This window comes from Hoplias malabaricus, chromosome 7 (assembly GCF_029633855.1).
Source record: "Hoplias malabaricus isolate fHopMal1 chromosome 7, fHopMal1.hap1, whole genome shotgun sequence".
Taxonomy (NCBI): domain Eukaryota; kingdom Metazoa; phylum Chordata; class Actinopteri; order Characiformes; family Erythrinidae; genus Hoplias; species Hoplias malabaricus.
The window spans coordinates 20,282,388-20,300,128 of NC_089806.1; the positions used below are offsets into that span (position 1 = coordinate 20,282,388).

Sequence of the window (17,741 nt, forward strand, 5' to 3'; positions counted from 1 at the left end):
AACACAGACACACATTCACTCACACCTATGGACACTTTGGAGTCACCAATACACCCACCAACGTGTGTTTTTGGACCGTGGGAGGAAACCGGAGCAAACTCCTCACAGTCACCCGGAGCGGGAATCGAACTCACAACCTCCAGGTCCCTGGAGCTGTGTGACTGTGACACTACCTGCTGCGCCACCGTGCTGCCCCAAAGAAAAAATGAGTGATTGAAAATGAGTGTAAAATGAGTGATTTTACAGTAATTCTGGAGCATTTCTATTGGTTCATTCATTTTGAAATTTTCACAGAATGTGAAGAAAAGCTGCAATGTTCAAATGGTGTAAAATAAAAATAGACAAAAATGGGGACATGTTTGTCTTTGTAAAAAAAGGCAACATATAAGATAAAGTAAATAAATAATAAACATGCATTAAAATAAGTGAAATTATTCCATATATAACATCCTAAGGGTGTATGAAACCATACCAGTCACTGTATATCTACATAACAAACAAACAATAAATAAATAAATGGGAGGTAAAATATTCTTAATTTTTGTCAGGCCAGGCAAGGGACTGAAGGGAGAAGGGACTGAAGTGCAGGCTATGTTTTGTTTATGTCCTTGTCTCCGCCCTCGTCCCGCCTTTGTTCCGCCTCCTCGTCCGTGTCATGTGTTAACCCGTCCTCCTCGTTATCTGTCCAGGTGTGTCTCGTTTGTGTCAGTATTTAAGCCCTCTTGTCGTACATTTCTCCGTTGTCATATCAGTCGTGTTATTTAGTTTATCTCTCTGTCTCTGCCGTTTGATTTTAGTTGTTTCAAATCCAGTTGTTTCGTTGCCTTTCACCGTTTCGCTCCCCAGTCTAGTCTGTCCTTGTGTTAGTTTCGTTTCATTTCGTGTTGTGTTGTTTCTACTGTTGCCTGTCGTTGTTTTGTTATATCTTTTGTTATAATTAAATTTTCTGTGCTTTAGCAAGTGCGTCCGCTTCTGTCAGTCCGCCCCGTGGTCCGTGACAGATGGAGATTTAATAAAAAACAAGTAATGGCAACAAAAACTAAACAAAGGGAGCACAAAAGCACTGACAGAAAATGAACAAACTGGGAGACAGGGAGAGGGAGCTTATAAAGAAAAACACTATAGAAAAAAAAACCTGAATTCTCAGGCCTCACATGTGCAGGCAATGGCTAGGAAACAAGTGGGAAAAGACCCATGGCTAGGAAAACAACTGAGCATGCGATCATAAACACAAGAGAAAGGCTCAGATCATTTTCAATGTAAGTGCAAGTAATACGATTTTATTTCACAATTTTGGAGCAGATCTATTACTCTGTTCATCCTGATATACTCAAAATATATTAATACTTACTGATGGTTTATTAAAATAATACAGAACAAAATGGAACATACATGTTTTATATGCATGTATAAACAAACCAAAACCATGACTCTACAATAACAGATCCTTGATTGCCCTGGAATACAGATAGAATGTCTATATTTTGTGCCATTAATGAGCAAATACAGTACCACATTATTTTGTTGCTGATAAATACAGAATATAAACATTAAGTCTGATAAGAAACTAGTATATAAATGTGGCTGCAGAATGCATTTGAAACACCATCTGAAAGCCAAATCCCCTCCAATCACATTAATTTATTTCACCAAATACAGCAAGGAGACGACTTGCACATACTTCCTCTGAGAAATGTGAGGCCAGGGCCTTAATTCCAATTTCTGTTATTGTTGTTGTTGTTGTGGGTGATTTTGCCCACAATGTTGGATTATCTGATTGCCTTTGAACATTGCAGCAGGGATTCTCCCAATAACAAATGAGGATGGAAGTGAAAAAGTGTCTTTCTTCTCCAGAACTGAAAATAAGCAAGGAACTGCTTATTTTTAATTAGTTACTAAAACAATGTCATTAGACATTTGAACATGGTTGGAGAAAAGCACTAACTGCCCAACTCAAATTTACCTTCTCCCAAAACAGGGCCAAAGCTAAGCTGTGACTTCACGATTTGATGCTTGTTGTTGACTCACATGTTGCTTTGATCAACACTATAAGCTCACATGATTTACAATCAAAGCAACTACATAGCAAACCTGTTACAGCTTTATATTTATACTAATATGCATTAATACTGGTCTTTCATTTAGAGCAGGTTCAGTACCGGAAATATAGGCTGCTCTTCCCATTAGTAAATGAAGCAGAACCACATTCACAACATCATGCATTTGATCACATTGCTTACACAATGGATGGTTATATGAGTGTTTTTTTAACAGGTATGTTACTGAAAAAAGGTGGTGGAGGCTCAGAAGTTGGCAAATTCCTGTTCTCATTTAGGCTTTCTTTAATGTTGCGTATATCCACACTAGACAGGTTATTCTTCATCTTCAGTAGGGCATGGACATGGCTTACACTGGAGAGAGAATCATGGAGACATGTCAGTGAGGTCACTATGTGATCAAAATAGAAAATAATAATAATAATGTCTATTAACAAAAATCACTTCTTAGAACCAAACAAACCCTGCAGCATTTCAGCTGTTTGCTCATTGGTCAGTGAAAGCTAGAAGGATGCCTGAGTGTGAAAGAAATACAAAAGCCTGGCTTTCCCACATTTATTTTATGTGTTTTATTGAAGATTTTCTAAGAATTTCTTCAGAGTAATGTATACACTCAGTTTATGTTTGTGATTGTTTATGAAATATTTTAAAAACAGGCAGGAAGTAATTATACTCCTGGACTGTACAGCACTGTGAATGGATGATGTCCTTTAAAAAAAGAAAAAATTAGTGCAGCATCAAGCTTAATCCCTGCCTGGGAACTAACCCTGTGTGTTATTAATTTCTACTAAAATGTTTTCAAAAGTAAAGAAAAAATAATATTTTAATTATTTATTAACTGAATAACAGACTGTGGATAGGTCATTTTATTCCACTGAAAGTCTAAAGCTCTTTGAAAATTTCAAGTCTGAAAGTTACGATTTGGCCAGCAGCCCATTTGTGGCATTACTAACACCACCTTTGGCTGTACTCACCTTATGTCTGGGTAGGCTCTTGCTAAAGTTACAATCTCTAGCTGAAGTGAGCCTGCATCTTGCAGTCTTAATACTTCTGACACTTTGGGTAAGACACGGCGCAGCCATTCCTCTTTGGACCCCTGTGAGAAAAGAATGACAGTCTATTTAGAATAACATTCTCATCAGTGAGTACACACATCAGTTTTTTCAGTCAAATAAACTTAAGTTTTTTATGATAGAAATGAAAGCATTCTAAAAGCATAGGTGGAGAAATTGCACAAATCATCTACTTTGAAAGGACTGAACATATACTTGGCTGAAAATAAAATACATTTTCTACCTGTTTGGAAAGGCTTTCCAAATGATTTTGGAGTGTGTCAGTGGGAATTTGATACCATTTCATCGAAAGAACATTTGTGAGGAAAGAAATATGGTAATATCAGGGCATGCCAACATTCTGCACGTCACTGGAGTATCTCCGCCCTAAACTCATCACACTTCATGGACTTTATGCACAAAGCCACAGTCATTCTGGAACATAAAAGAGACTTCAGACTGTTACTTTGAATAATGAATACTGTTTTCCAAGACTATCCTTCTCCGTCAAACTTTACTCTTGCACTCTGTAAGAGGGAACATTCTCCTGGCATATACCAAAACCAGATTGTTCCATTCATTCCATGAATTTTCCATCGCACACTACTTCTGCTGAAGCAGTTTGAAACTGTTGTGAGTGATGCAACAAAAGGCATTTGTACATGGCAAGCTTCAGCTGTAAGTTTGTGTGATCTATGCCTTCATGGTTGATCCCATTCCTGTTATTTTCCTGGCTTTGCATTTTCTCTTTTCTGTTCGTACATACAAACATCGTGAGCTTATCTTTATATGAAAATAAAAGAAATTAAAATATGTTTTTAAATGACCTAATAAACACACCAGCTTTTCCTGTTTATCCCTTTTCCAAAACACTCTCAAAAAAAAGCACACTTTCAGTTAGGGTTTATTGCGACCAGATGTGGGGACGTGGCAAAAGAAAGAAGAAAAGGCATGTTTGTGGTTTGAGTGGGGTTGTGCTGAGACTGGTTTGTGAGATTAATTCAGAGCAGAAGAGGAGGAATGTAAGCAATGCCTGTGTTTATGAGTAGAGATGTGTGTTTATATGTGGGGGAGGGTGTACAGGCCTGTGTTTTTTGTTTGTGTTTCCTTTAAAGGCTAAATATGATGGGAGAAAATGCTGATATTTAAAGAATCTGGAAGCACTTCCGAAAAAAATTTAAATGCCCTCAGAATTAACTTTCACTTTCACAGTACATACATGTGCAGGTTGTTACGTTTGGGAAAGTTAAGATACAAACAAATGAAGCATAATGGGAAAACCCAAAGATACAAAATCTAAACACATTACGCCACAGGGATGTCATTGTATTTCTGACGAAAAGTGAATATTTTGACATTGGTGGAAAGGACATTTTGTTGAACTTTGGTTGACAACCTTAAAAAACATGAATTATATTCAGGTGTTGGTGTATATGTATTGCACATACTCACCGTTTTTATGAAAAATCCATTGATTCTGATGTTGTCCTCACACAGAAAGGTTGCAGCTGCATCCTGCTCATCTTTATCTTTTAGTTTCAGCTTCCTCTTTAGCATTCTCCGTACATACTCACGCATCACCTCAATATGCAGCTGACTCACCAGCTCCTATGGAAAAATATAATTATGTTAGAGTTACATATGAAATCTATGAAGTATGTATTGCTCTTCATATAGCCACTGTAATGTTATCCTTTGTTTAGAGTTTGTGGTTCTCACCTTCGTGCAGGAAGGTTTTAATGAGGTGAAAGGTTTCATCTGATCCTCCAGAGATTTGAGCAGATCTCCAATAATATTTTGACTCTCTGCAAACCAGACCGGCGTCCAAAGCTTGCGGTAGTGATCCTATGGAGAAGACATATGATAAATAAGATGTCAAATCCAAATGTGGAATGGGATCAAGTAATTTCTAAATTGAAACTAAATAAAATGAATGTAAAATTAATGTATGATTTCTGTAGAAGCAGATTTAAATTAAATTACTTTTTGTTCTACCAAGAGAATTTTATTTATAATTTAGCATTCACATCCAAGCTCTCTGTGTTCTACTTAAAGTACCACAGCCAAACATAGGGACATTGTTAATATCTTGCACTCTATAGCTCATCCTAAGTGAAGAAAACACAGGCCCAGCTTTATCTCTACTCAGTTTTGGCCCATGTTCAGACCACAAATAAGAACTGAAGGATTTTTTGTCATGCCCTGAGTTCCAGCAACACAAGCTAATTTCTTGTTTAAGATCAGTTCTGACCTACTTACAACACTGACTTACAGCTTTTGTAATTTGCCAGTCTAACTGAGAAACTGAAGCCTTTCCTTGTAGCAATCATTTTTCTTTATGCACCCAAAAGTGGGCCTAAAGTTTCACAATTATTTAAAAACAAATCTGAAAATGAAAGGCTCCTCATAAAATGTTTAGCTATTTCCTGATTGTAACCAGGCCTGTTTAGTTTTTATACTGCAGTGATGACTAAACCATGGAACTGAGCACTAACTTGCAACATCACACATTTGTAAGACAAAGACACTTTTGTAAAGTAATGTATGTCAAAGTAACAAAGTTAACTATGTCAGTGTAAACCTGCTATAGTCCACATAAGCATACATTTAGATCAATATATTGCTTTATAGCACAATTTATGACATATTCCCACCGGAACTCCTTTCCTCAGCTATATATATACCCTGCAAATTCATGTCGTTTCCATGTCGGACAAACTCACTGGCTACGCCACTCCTAGCCTCTACCTTTACAGCTCTCTCCTCAGATGCTGCTATGGACCTTCGTACTTTCAAACGTTTTAGCTTGTGCTTCTGAGGACCTCCAACCTGCCTTTAATTGTACAGCTCACACTCTTTCCTCCAGCTGTTAAAGGGCTTCGTCCTAACCTCTCCCCTTTGCAGGCACACTGCTCCCAGCCCTAACCTCCAGCTTGTGTTTTTTTCTAAGGTGATGCTGTGCCCTTGTGCCAGGGGCTCTGGGCACTGTTCCATGGATGAGTTCCTCGTCTCTGATCTCACCTCAGCTCTGATGACTCTATCATGTTTCTCAGTCACTATGGAACTTTGAGGACTCTAATTATCCAGTTGTTGATCCATATCACATGGTGCTCAGGCATGCACAAGTTTATTAAAAGCAATTAATTAATGGATTCACCAACCACTTTTCACTCAGAATCTAGGATACCAACCAAACCCTCAACCAACAGACCTCTCTACCTTCACCATTCTTCAGACCATTCTTCACATTGCCTAGCATGTCCTTAATTTTGGGGGGTTTGACTTTATATATATATTCTAAAGCTGCCCTGAATTCCTCCCCATTTCAGCCTTTATGGCCATGGTCTGTACTAGCAAACTTAAGTTATGTAATAACAACATTTTGGAAGTAGGACCACACCAAACTCCATCCCTCAGCCCAATATATATATATATAACCTGCAAAGCTGCATAATTTTTGTGTTGGGTTGGCTTTAAACACATTCCAAAGCAACCCTGAAATCCAGCCCATAAGAAATGAGTTCACTACCCCATTCCAGTGTTGCTTTATATTTAGATACCTTGAGCTCCTTGTGTATAGAGTCGAGGAAGTATCTGTGACAAGAATGTCCCAAATCTTCTACAATGGATAGCCAGGCTTGTTTATCATCAGCTGGAAGATTTTCTTGTTGTTCTATATATTCCCTGAGGGTATAATGTAGTTTGGTTTAGTTACATTTATTTCCAAACACAAAGCAACTTAGAGTTGACTAAAAAAATTAATTGCAGCTGCACATAAAGACGTAATCAAACCTTCATAATTACATTTATATTAGCTTATTCTGTTTCTAGGCTATAGGGAATTATGAATTATTGTACTGTGTATTAATTTTCTTACCTTGCCTGCTGGATGCTGACCAGGTTAGATTTCAGTGTGTCTGAAATATTCTTGTTCTTCCCTTTGAGGAATTCAGCAAGAGATTTCTTATAGCTGAAAACAAAGAGAAAATAGAGAGAGAGAGAGAAAATGATTTGTCTTGCATATAACACATATATTTTGAATGGAAAAACATAAAAGAGAGCTGAAATATGGAAACACCTCTCAGGAACACCTTACACAGCAAAGACATTTTCTATAAGATCAAGAATCATTCTGGCAAATAGACATTACATTTCTGACATTTATTTCTCACTGTTCTTCCAGGAACCCTTTGTGTGAGTTGAAATGATTATGGTCATTAACAGTGTGGAAGGTCCTAGGTAACAGAGCATAGGGACAGAGTTTAAGTTAGGTGTATTCATACTTCAAACACTGTCTTATTTTAAGTAAACTACCTTGAAAGGAAGCCTCCCAGCTGAAGCAGAATCCTCTGAGCTTTAGACTCATTACCCATAACAGTTATTACTTCTTTCTTGGCTGCATCTAAAAGCTGTAATCAAAAGAGAGAGAGAGAAGTTAATGTATCACATCAGTCCAGACATGTAAAATAACGAAGTAATAATAATAAATAAATAATAAAGCCAATCCTATCTGTGCTTATTTTCTAAGGAAATGTTAATTCATCCATTCATTCATAACTTGTTAAATAAAAAAAAACATTGTGAACATTTCAATGCAGATTGCCATACATTTATAACATCCAAGGCAAGGTTGGAAATGAAGTATCCATCCATCTGCTCAGGCTGTGTGTCAGACTGCCAGTGTTCCTCCTCTTTCTTGAGCGCATTGGACAACCACCCACTGACCTCAGCCTATAATACAAATGAAAAGCTGAAGGATTGCCCAGCATACATATAATGCTCATGTCTTTTGCATTGTCACAATGCAGTACCTCTTTGTGTGAAAGATACTGCTCCTCTAATGACTTAAGATCTTCTTCTGTTAACAATGGTCCTAGAGTTTCACTGTTGATGTGTGACGCTAGTTCTTTCTGCTGCAAAATATCGCTAAAAAATAAAGAAATAAAACATGTTACACTGGGCTAATCATTGGTTAAAAACTTGTTTACAGTGAAATGTTTTTAGATGCAAAGCACCTTGTGGACATGCCTAACTAAGTCAGTCATTCATTCACTCATCCATATTTATCAGGCTAAAGAAATGTAATAGCTTTTAATACTTCATAAGAGCAGTTCTTCTAATCAGAGAATGGGGCACGTTCAATCACCTGTCACTTACTTTGGAAAATATATATTAATCCAACTTAGTATGTAGATGCAGTCTTCCACATCGAGGTTGGATTGGGACAGTTCTTGAAGTTTTGTGGAGAAAGCTTTATGGTACAACTGAGTGTACATTTGGCACACATCATAGTCTGGTGTGTAACATCCCTGAACATCTCTGACCACACAGAGCAGGTCATTCTGAATGCGTTTGCCCATTCTGCAAACGTCTTTCTTTATGGAGGTAGACAGTTTGTCTGCTCCGCTTTCTTCCTCATTAGCTTTCTGTATTCGTATCTTCACCACCTTCTGGAGAAGTGTGTCATGGAACTTTCGGCAGCCCACGGGCCTCCAAATTGGCCGTTCATCATCTGCTGCTTCCTCCCAGCGATGATCTCTTTCCTCCTCCTGACAGATTGCCTTCACTGCACTTTTCAGTGGCTCTTGATTGTCCTTATTAAAGGAATCCTGGATAACAATCCACAGATGCAGTTTTAGCATCTCATAGTCCTTCTGCATTTTGTCCTCCTCATCCTCTGTACGAATGTCCTCTGCTGTCTCTGAACTGAAGAGCTGTTCTTCCCGTGCTATAAGTTGTTGGCTTGCTTCTGCCAAATAATTCATTTCTAAATTCTGATTGAAGTCCAAGACAACAGGAATTTCTGAAAGAACACAGTTTGCTATTAGATTAATGTCAGATTATATGAAAGAAATATTGCTTCTGTTAAATGTGGTCAAGACAAGTTGTTCTTGGCTTCACATTCTCTAGCATATAAATGTTACCAGCATGCAATTGATTTAATGTTTTAGTCATAAGTAAATGTTTTGAAGAAGGATATTGAAAAATGTTCATAGTTGGGCTGTTTGCAGTGTTTTCATGTTTATACCCATGGTTTCCAACCCGAAAAGGTGTCAGTTATTTAGGACCCGCAAAATTACCAGGGGTCTTAAAGTCACCAGGTGGACTTTTTTATTTATTTATTTATTTTATTTAAAATTACACTCTAAGCATATTGGAAGTTTATTCTAAAGAAAAATAAAATGTAAAAAATGTATTACGTCTTTGTTAAAATATACATGAAATACCACTGTCAACTTTATCATTTTGACTAATAGCCTAATATATATGTATTTGACTCATGGCAGTGAACATATTCCAGCATGTTTTCTCCCTTAGGAAATTTACTTTTCTCAGTTTTAAATCTAGCATTGTGCCGTTTTAATATCACATGTAGAAAATGTTGAGCTGAGTGTGTAAGACCAAACAGAAAAATGGGTCAAACTGGCATGTACACAAAAATAGTTAAAACCACTGATTTATATGTTCATTCAACTTGTAATTATAGAGCAGTAACCACATCTAACATAATCCTTACATTTTTAAAATAAGATGTAAAACACTATATACATTCATCAAGTAAAGAGGTATATTGGATATTTCCATGTAATCACAAATTTACACATATTTCTGGTCAGTCATCCATTAAGATAACTTCACAGAAGCTTCAACAACTAAAAGCATATGTAGTTCTTTTAGAAAACACAGAAAGTCAGTTTTTGGGTTTTAGATACAAGTGAATATTTGATATCTAATTTAATCTTTCAGAAGTATTACCATAAAATGAAGAATTTGTAATTTATTTACTATTTTGACTGAAAATAAAGTAAATGAATAAATAAAGAGTGGTGTTGGACGTTGATGTACAAACTGAAATATTATTTTCATAGAGTGGAGTGTACCTGGCACAGTGTTGGGAGCATTGTGTCGCTTCATGAACCTTGATATTTTTAACCGGTTTCGGATTTTATTTTTATTTTTTCCCTTTTCATCTGATGCGCCATTAGGAGACTTCTCAGGTTGCTCTTCAGACGTCGCTTGATCAGGGGAGTTGCTGCTGAGGGCTTCGGGTGAACCCAGGACATCTGTAAATAACACAGTTTAAAAATCAGCTGAACACCACATGCTGAGGCACTAGCTCTAAAGCAAAGGTATTGAAATTATGGGTTATGCCCTGTTCCAGAGCATAGTGTACAGGTGCGACATGAGACTGTAATAAATAAGATGTAATAAAACCAATTTTATTTTTCATACTCTGAAATTATCTGTTTTTTTTCACAATTTAATTTAGTGAGGTTGGTTTATTTTTAATAAGTCATTAAAATGTTTGACACATGAGAAATGCACCATGCAATTTAGGTGGCATATGTACCCAAGGGAGAAGAGAGAAAGTCCCCTAAATGAGGAGCATATCTGTTGTGTTCATATGTTCAGAAAAGAGAAGCTCTTATTTCCTGTTGTTTTATTTTAAGTTTGTTACAATGCTACTAACAGAAAATAAAAGTTAGGTCAAATGAGATAACTTTACCTGATATACATATTTAGTGAACATTCCTGGGGAAAAAAATCTAAGGGTGGCTCAGGTGAAACTCTTTTAAATATCCCTGCTATAAACTGAGGAGTCAGCTAAACAAGGACTTAATATAAAATAGGTCATGACATGTAACGGTACGTTTTGATTTGTCTGAGATTGTTAAGGTGTGTGGAATACACACTACAACTCCTCACAAACAGTGTCCCAAATTTGGAATTGAACCCACAAACCCAAGACAATTCAGACACTAACTACACAGACACTGAAAATTTCACTCTTCAGTAATCTCATTTGAAAATAGAAACTTTCCTAAAGGACATGCAAAATGGTTCTGCAGCTTGGATAGTTCTCCCACTGGGAGTATACCTATCTTTCTTTTTCTTTTTCTTTTTTTTTGTTACACACATGCACACACAAACAGGGCAGGACACTATCTCTCCCTCTCCTTGTCCCCACCCTTCTCTCTCTCTCACGCACACAGCTGTCTGTGAGTAAAGCTCATTTTACTGCATTACTGTGGGAGTGTACACACTCAGAACAAATGCTTGTAGTTCTGAAAGGCTTTCCAAAATTGCTTAACAAAAGACACCGTTATGACAAGAAAGCTCTGACGATAAATTTGGGGCAAATATTATGCAGACTGAGCAAGAATTGGTCACTTTATCACAAGTTAAACACAGTAAAATAAATTTCAGAAGCCCACTCAGAAAATACATTGAACTCTATGGCACCCAAGACCCTCCCTAGTGCTCATAACTCAAAAACCATATTGTGAAACAATTTCAAATGTACTGATGTTAGAAAGAATGGAATGCTCTACCATTTAAAGTTTAAATTAAGTCTCTAAGTGAAAGTATAATAATTTAAATAGAAAGTGTTCTGTGGAACTGGAATAAGACTGTCCAGGCTGAGGAGCAGAGTGTATTATGACATCATGCACTCAAGTCTACCCCATTCAAATGAATGGACATATGTAGGTCCGACTATGTGAAATCTCGTGGCTGTTTATTGAAAATTGTAGAGAGTTTTGTTTTAAATTTGAATGCTTGGTTTTCAGTTTCAGAGGTTTGGCCTGATTCTGCAGTGGGAGATGGGACCTCAGCTGAGTGGGGCGTGGTATCTGACAGCATAACAATGAAGGCAGAGGACCTTCCTCATTGATGACCATGGGAAATATCACTGAACACTCGCGTTATACACAATATTCAGTGTAAAACATTGACTTTAGTGAGAAGGTACCAATCGCAGTATAAGAGCAATCATACTCTCAGCTGATGTCCCGCCTCCCACTCGAAAATCGCCAGAGGCCTGAAACTGAAAAACAAGGATCTGAAAGCTAAAGGGAATAAAAAGTGTTTGAAAGTGAAAAAAAAAAAGATCTGTAACCAAAAAGAAAAAGAAAAATAAACAAAAAAATAATAAGACGATCTGAATCGGAAAAATAACATAGCAACTGAAAAATAGCAACTGAAAAATATAAGACTTAATCATGAATTCAGTCATTCACTGTAACCGCTTATCCAGTTCAGGGTTGCGGTGGGTCCGGAGCCTACCCGGAATCATTGGGTGCAAGGCAGGATCTCACCCTGGAGGCAGTGCCAGTCCTTCAAAGGGCGACACACGTTCACTCATTTGCTCACACACTCACACCTATGGACAATTCTGAGTTGCAAATCCACCTACCCAGTAAACAAGGGTCTACAAGTAGTATGTCCGTCTAAAGTAGGGCTGTCTATCTATCTATAATATAACATTAAAATAACTTTTAATGATGGATTTTTAAATGTAAAATAAAAGAATCAATGTAAAATCAACATAATGGAATGATTTATATTAGTAGTGTCTATCAAAACATGTAATCACAAATTTTTTTTTTTTAAATGCATTTCCTTGTATTTTTGGGAGGGACCTAAATGTGTGGAGTTATAGCCATGACAACTACTTCTTAGTATCTCAGAATAGCGTTGATGATTTTTATTGTAGAATCTCTTAATTCACAGAGTAAAACTTTCAGGGAGGGATTGAAAATGAGACACAGAAGATTTTAATGGTGAAAATAAAAGCTACAGCACAGCTCATGATTTAAACACCTCAATGTAAGTGTAAGAGTGAGGGTTATTTATGATATTGAATTCACATTGTAGCATAAAATGTAATCTACCTCCTGACGTCCAAAATCCATCTTAATAAGTTAGTTAAGTGGTGACCAATCGATAACGTCAGTGGACGTCCAAAATGCGTTTTATACAAGTAATTTATTTCGGGACCAATTAATAACATCAATGGACGTCCAAAATACGGCTAATAGTCGTCTTTTCACTGTCTGTGTTTGGACGTCTTTTCAACTTTCATTTTCAACCTTAAGAGACCGTTGATTAGACGGCAGTCATTGCGTTATTTCAACGTTGAATCAACGGCTAAATGTTTACTGGGTACCAACTCGTGTTTTTGAACCGTGGGAGGAAACCCACCCGGACACTGGGAAAACACACCAATCTCCTTATAAGACTTCAAATATCAAAAGAAATATCAAATAAAAATCCATCCATCCATTATCTGTAACCGCTTATCCAATTTAGGGTCGCGGGGGTCCAGAGCCTACCTGGAATCATCGGGCGCAAGGCGGGAATACACCCTGGAGGGGACGCCAGTCCTTCACAGGGCAACACAGACACACACACACATCTACGGACACTTTGGAGTCGCCGATCCACCTGCAACGTGTGTTTTTGGACTGTGGGAGGAAACCGGAGCACCCGGAGGAAACCCACGCGGACACGGGGAGAACACACCAACTCCTCACAGACAGTCACCCGGAGCTGGAATCGAACCCACAACCTCCAGGCCCCTGGAGCTGTGTGACTGCGACACTACCTGCTGCACCACCGTGCCGCCCTCAAATAACTATGAAAGTGAAAAATTAAAATAACTGATATTAATTTTTTTTTTTATTCCAGAATTGAATGGCATTTCTATTTAAACTGAACTTGTTTTTTTTTTATGAATACATTGTAGTTGTAGTGTAGTTATTCCAGGTCAGCATAAGACCTGTCGCGTTCAGTGAACTAACACTTTCTCCAAAATGGTTCAAGACTCATATAGATCACATCAATTACATTACTACCAAGAAAAAACAAAACAACCAAATGGAAAACAGCAAAAATAAAATAGAGCACAAAACAAGAGGATGTCATTTGATGTGAAAGCCCCAAAGGCATTGGAGGACTGATTGTGCTGTTATCAGTGAACTCATGCTATCTACCATGGGACATTTTTAGAAAAAGCCATTTTTTAGAGCACGCTTGATATTCTGCGCATGCGCAGTCCAAATCGGGCAGCGGCGCAAATCTAGTATAGATTTTCCAGTGCTTCATACGCCTATGTCTCTCACCGCATCGAATATTTCGTCGTCCTGCACGAAGTCCGAATGACACGACGGGGCGTAGATGTTTCGTATAGCATGAGACAGCCTCCGAAATATTCACTTTAAGGGCATCTTTGCCGACATATGCCATTCCCTACCCTCCATTTCTAAAAATGGACAGAGAAGACAAAGAAAGGATCAGCAGGAGGCTGGGAAACGTCAACTAAACGGTCTGTCCATTTTGCAGAGAAAACTGGTGGTGCGCCCTCTTTTGTGTGTTATGTTAATGTACAGACTGTTATGTCAGTTCGTGAGTTCAATATATTACCATGTCAAACTGCAAGAAAATTTTCATAATCAAAATGACTGTGCATGTTCCTCAACAACCTTTCTAAACCCGCTGACCCGCTCAAAACTGTTTTAATATTCAGCAGCCACTCAACAGCGCTGCAATATGACATGGTGTGAGTACAGAGCTCTGCAGTAGATCAGATGTAAAGGATAATAAAAGTAAATATATACATGATAATAATTTATCACGTGAAGGTGATGAAAAGAGACAGGAAAAAACAACGGCTTAATCCTAAACAGATCGCCATGCCCAAGTGCACTCCATAGATCAAGAAATAGAATGGCTTGATCAAACAGTGCAAGCGTCCAAAATTTTGGACTTAACTATAGGCTTCTCGGATTAATAGATATGTGGGGAACCTGATATGTGCAGTTCAGAAGGCAGCGGGACGCACCCTGCACGCATTTAAAATTCTGTTAGATAATAATCAAATCAAATCAAATTTATTTGTATAGCGCTTTTCACAACCGATGTTGTCACAAAGCAGCTTCACAGAATTCCAGTAAGACCAAGATTTGACATGAAATGTAAAAAAAAAAAAAATGTAATAAATAATAATACATTTTTTTCCAGTTGGCTTTTCTCGTGAAAACGTACATTTAAAGACAGGTCCGTAGAACACTAACATGTATTTAGTTCTGTTGAGGTGATCGTATATCTAGGAAAAAAAATAAAAAACAGCAACATATATTCAGGTCCAATGCACATCAATAACAAAGAAACTGACTGACCTTTACTCTTCCTCCGTAGGGACAACGCGGGAAAATGCATGTTTTTCATAACCAGGGGAAGATTAATCCTGTTGTGTATGAGAGTATAAGATGTGACTTGCTCAGTGAGTCTGCGTCCTTCGGTGTTTTTATAGGCTTTTTGTAGGTGACACCCACCAGCCTAGTCATACAATCAGGCTGTTGGGATTTGTGGAACTGCCCTCTCTTCCGAACGCCTGTTTCATTTTCATTTTCCTTTAAATCCCTCATGCTCTTAATTACATTTGGGGATTCCCTGCTAAACTCCCTCATTTTTCAGAAGGCAGATATGCAAATGTACTCTGGCTAATGAGAGCATCCTTAAATTTAACTTGAGAACTATTCCAAATCCAAATATACTTTCATGGGCCAGTTTCTCTTAACGACAAAACATAAAACGTTAAGGTAATTTAATCTGCTTCGTAGCTATAGATAACATTTTGTTTTATTTTGTGCTTTCATCATGTGTCATGCGCCTCATCTAATTATGTATTCCTTCATGTCGGTTGGTGCTTCTGCAGCGGTTAGACTATAGCCTGCGCAAATGCCTTTGCCAGCGTTTACATTTGTGTGTTGGTGTGTCAGCGTCGTTCTGAAATTACACCAAACCTGCGTAGGGCTAAATCTCATATACCTTCATCTTGCGTACGTCATAAGATAAAGGTATCTGTATTCAAAAAGTGCACTGTATGTCGGGTAATAATTTAAAGGCTTTAAGTTTCCGCTCTCTAGTGCACTGTCCGAGTGCAGTAGTATTTGTTTTATTAACTGTGAAGTGCACTGTGTACGAAGTATGGTGATATTTTTATATTTGTGGCAGAGCAGCGTAGTTCAGCGTAGACTCATGCGGAGAGAAAAAAAAAAACCGGTTGTGGGCCCCCTCATATTTTTTTCTTCCAATTTTCCACTTCTACATTCTTCCCATTCAAACAGATGTGTGAGTAAATCTCTTAATCTCTTGTCAAGAATTTGCTGCAGTCTGGTGTTGTTGTAGAGGAGTTCATATTTCAGGACTTCACAACAATGTTCATCAACCTGCCGACCCAGTCACAGCTGCTGCGATGAAGCTCCATATAAGCACTGCGAATAAACAGCTGCACATATGATTGTTGTGCACTGCAGTTCTCGGTTTACTTTCAGTTAGGGGTCCTTTAGTGAGGAACGAATTGTGTGAACTCAAAAAACCGACTGTTGTTTGTACGTGGATGAAGTTTTAACGTGTCTGTTAGTTTTTATGAACTGTTTGAATTAACACAGGAACACATTTGTATCTTGGGATGTTTAAAGGCTAAGCACCACTTAATGGATCTCCGTGAATATTTCACATTATTTTAGTTAAGTATGAATTAAAATGAAAATAGTATGCTTAATTGGCTTTAAAACTGACAATTTTATTAAATTGACGGAGAAAACCGAGCTCCTACGGAAATTCTTGAACGCAACCGTGACGTCACAGGTGGACAACTACTGAACAACGCCGCGGTAAAACACCGTTATGACTGACTGTTATGACAGTATCTATCTAGCTAGCTAAATAACCAACATTATTCATGACAACAGCCTAGCAATAAGCTAAACTCAAATTTAGAGGTACCGTTATTCTTGTAAATGTGATCGAAGTCGAACTCGAATTCATCCGACACTATAAACCTCCGTAAAGCAACTATCACTACGTAGCCGAGTATAATCTGAGCCACCAAGTTTAGCAAGTCAGGCTAACGTTAACTAACGCCAACTAAAAAAGGGCGAAGTAAGTGTACTTACCCTGTTTACCTCCATGTTACAGAGGCTCTTGAACACCTTTCGTTGGTGTCCTTACATGCCCATATTGTTGGAAAAGTGCCAGTGAAATGAGCTACAGATAACGGAGTGAGCGGGTGGTCCTTTCCAAAGTGCCCGTTTAACGTTGACAAATTTAGTCCATTTTCTGGATATTTTGGGATCTTTGTGCCATTTGTGCACAGATGTCCCACTGTACATTGAATTATAGCAGCCAAAAACAACACACCTTTTCGTCATTTTTCATTAAATTAAATGCAACTTCTAGAGTTGTTGTCCACCATCTACGTCACAGGCAAGACGCCTCTTAGAGTTATAATTAGACGCCTATTATTTATACACAATAAAATAAATGTAGATGTCAACATTAACACAATGTGTTAACATGCAAGGGACTTTAACACTATTTTTTATGCTATTTGCTCATCTCACCAAATTTGGCCACAACTCCTTTAAGGCACATCTCCAGGTTTTTTCTGTTCCACTTGCATTTAACCAATACAGGGGGGAACATCCTAAATGGAGCCTTGCCACTGTTAAACAGCAATATCATCACCACAAGTTACCTTAATAACAAATTAACTTATTTGTGCACAAGCACCGTTATGTCTAATAAACATTTTAAAAGCAAAATTTAAAAGAAAACAAACCAGAAAAACTATATATTGTTTACAAATGAGTAATACAAATAGATGACATTAGCATTGTAAAGGGAATCTGATATGGTCTAAAAAGAAATTCAGTTTAATGACTTATAAGAAATTAACTATTATGCAGAGGCTTATTTGAAAGTACAAAAATGTAAAACACATTGTGTGATGAGAGTTACAGCAGCTCGTGAACAGGTTTTGAATCTATAGAAGAACCTGTTTAGG

General features: G+C 37.7%; 1 protein-coding gene across 2 annotated transcripts; it reads right to left on the bottom strand.

Moving 5' to 3' along the window:
* Positions 1-1,193: 1,193 nt before the first annotated feature.
* Positions 1,194-15,153, bottom strand: LOC136702175 (tumor necrosis factor alpha-induced protein 2-like). 2 transcript variants are annotated; one of them, XM_066677112.1, is made up of 12 exons: positions 15,070-15,153; positions 9,991-10,173; positions 8,267-8,912; positions 7,921-8,035; positions 7,718-7,840; positions 7,424-7,518; positions 6,987-7,079; positions 6,670-6,793; positions 4,829-4,954; positions 4,562-4,717; positions 3,032-3,153; positions 1,194-2,411 (listed from the first exon to the last, which is right to left on the bottom strand). In XM_066677112.1, exons 1-12 carry the CDS (start codon positions 15,116-15,118, stop codon positions 2,252-2,254), a joined length of 1,992 nt encoding a protein of 663 aa, XP_066533209.1. In that variant the 5' UTR covers positions 15,119-15,153; the 3' UTR covers positions 1,194-2,251. The 2 variants fall into 2 exon arrangements, with proteins under 2 accessions (XP_066533209.1, XP_066533210.1); XM_066677113.1 differs by lacking the exons at positions 1,194-2,411; positions 3,032-3,153 and adding an exon at positions 3,374-3,544.
* Between the last annotated feature and the right edge of the window lie 2,588 nt (positions 15,154-17,741).

Coding starts and splice junctions, on each gene's coding strand:
- LOC136702175 (XM_066677112.1), bottom strand. CDS start 15,118: ATGAAAAACATGCATTTTCCCGCGTTGTCCCTACGGAGGAAGAGTAAA. Junction 8,036..8,266: donor ATTAATATATATTTTCCAAA/GTAAGTGACAGG, acceptor TTTATTTTTTAG/CGATATTTTGCAGCAGAAAG. Junction 3,154..4,561: donor ATGGATTTTTCATAAAAACG/GTGAGTATGTGC, acceptor CTTTTCTCACAG/GGGTCCAAAGAGGAATGGCT.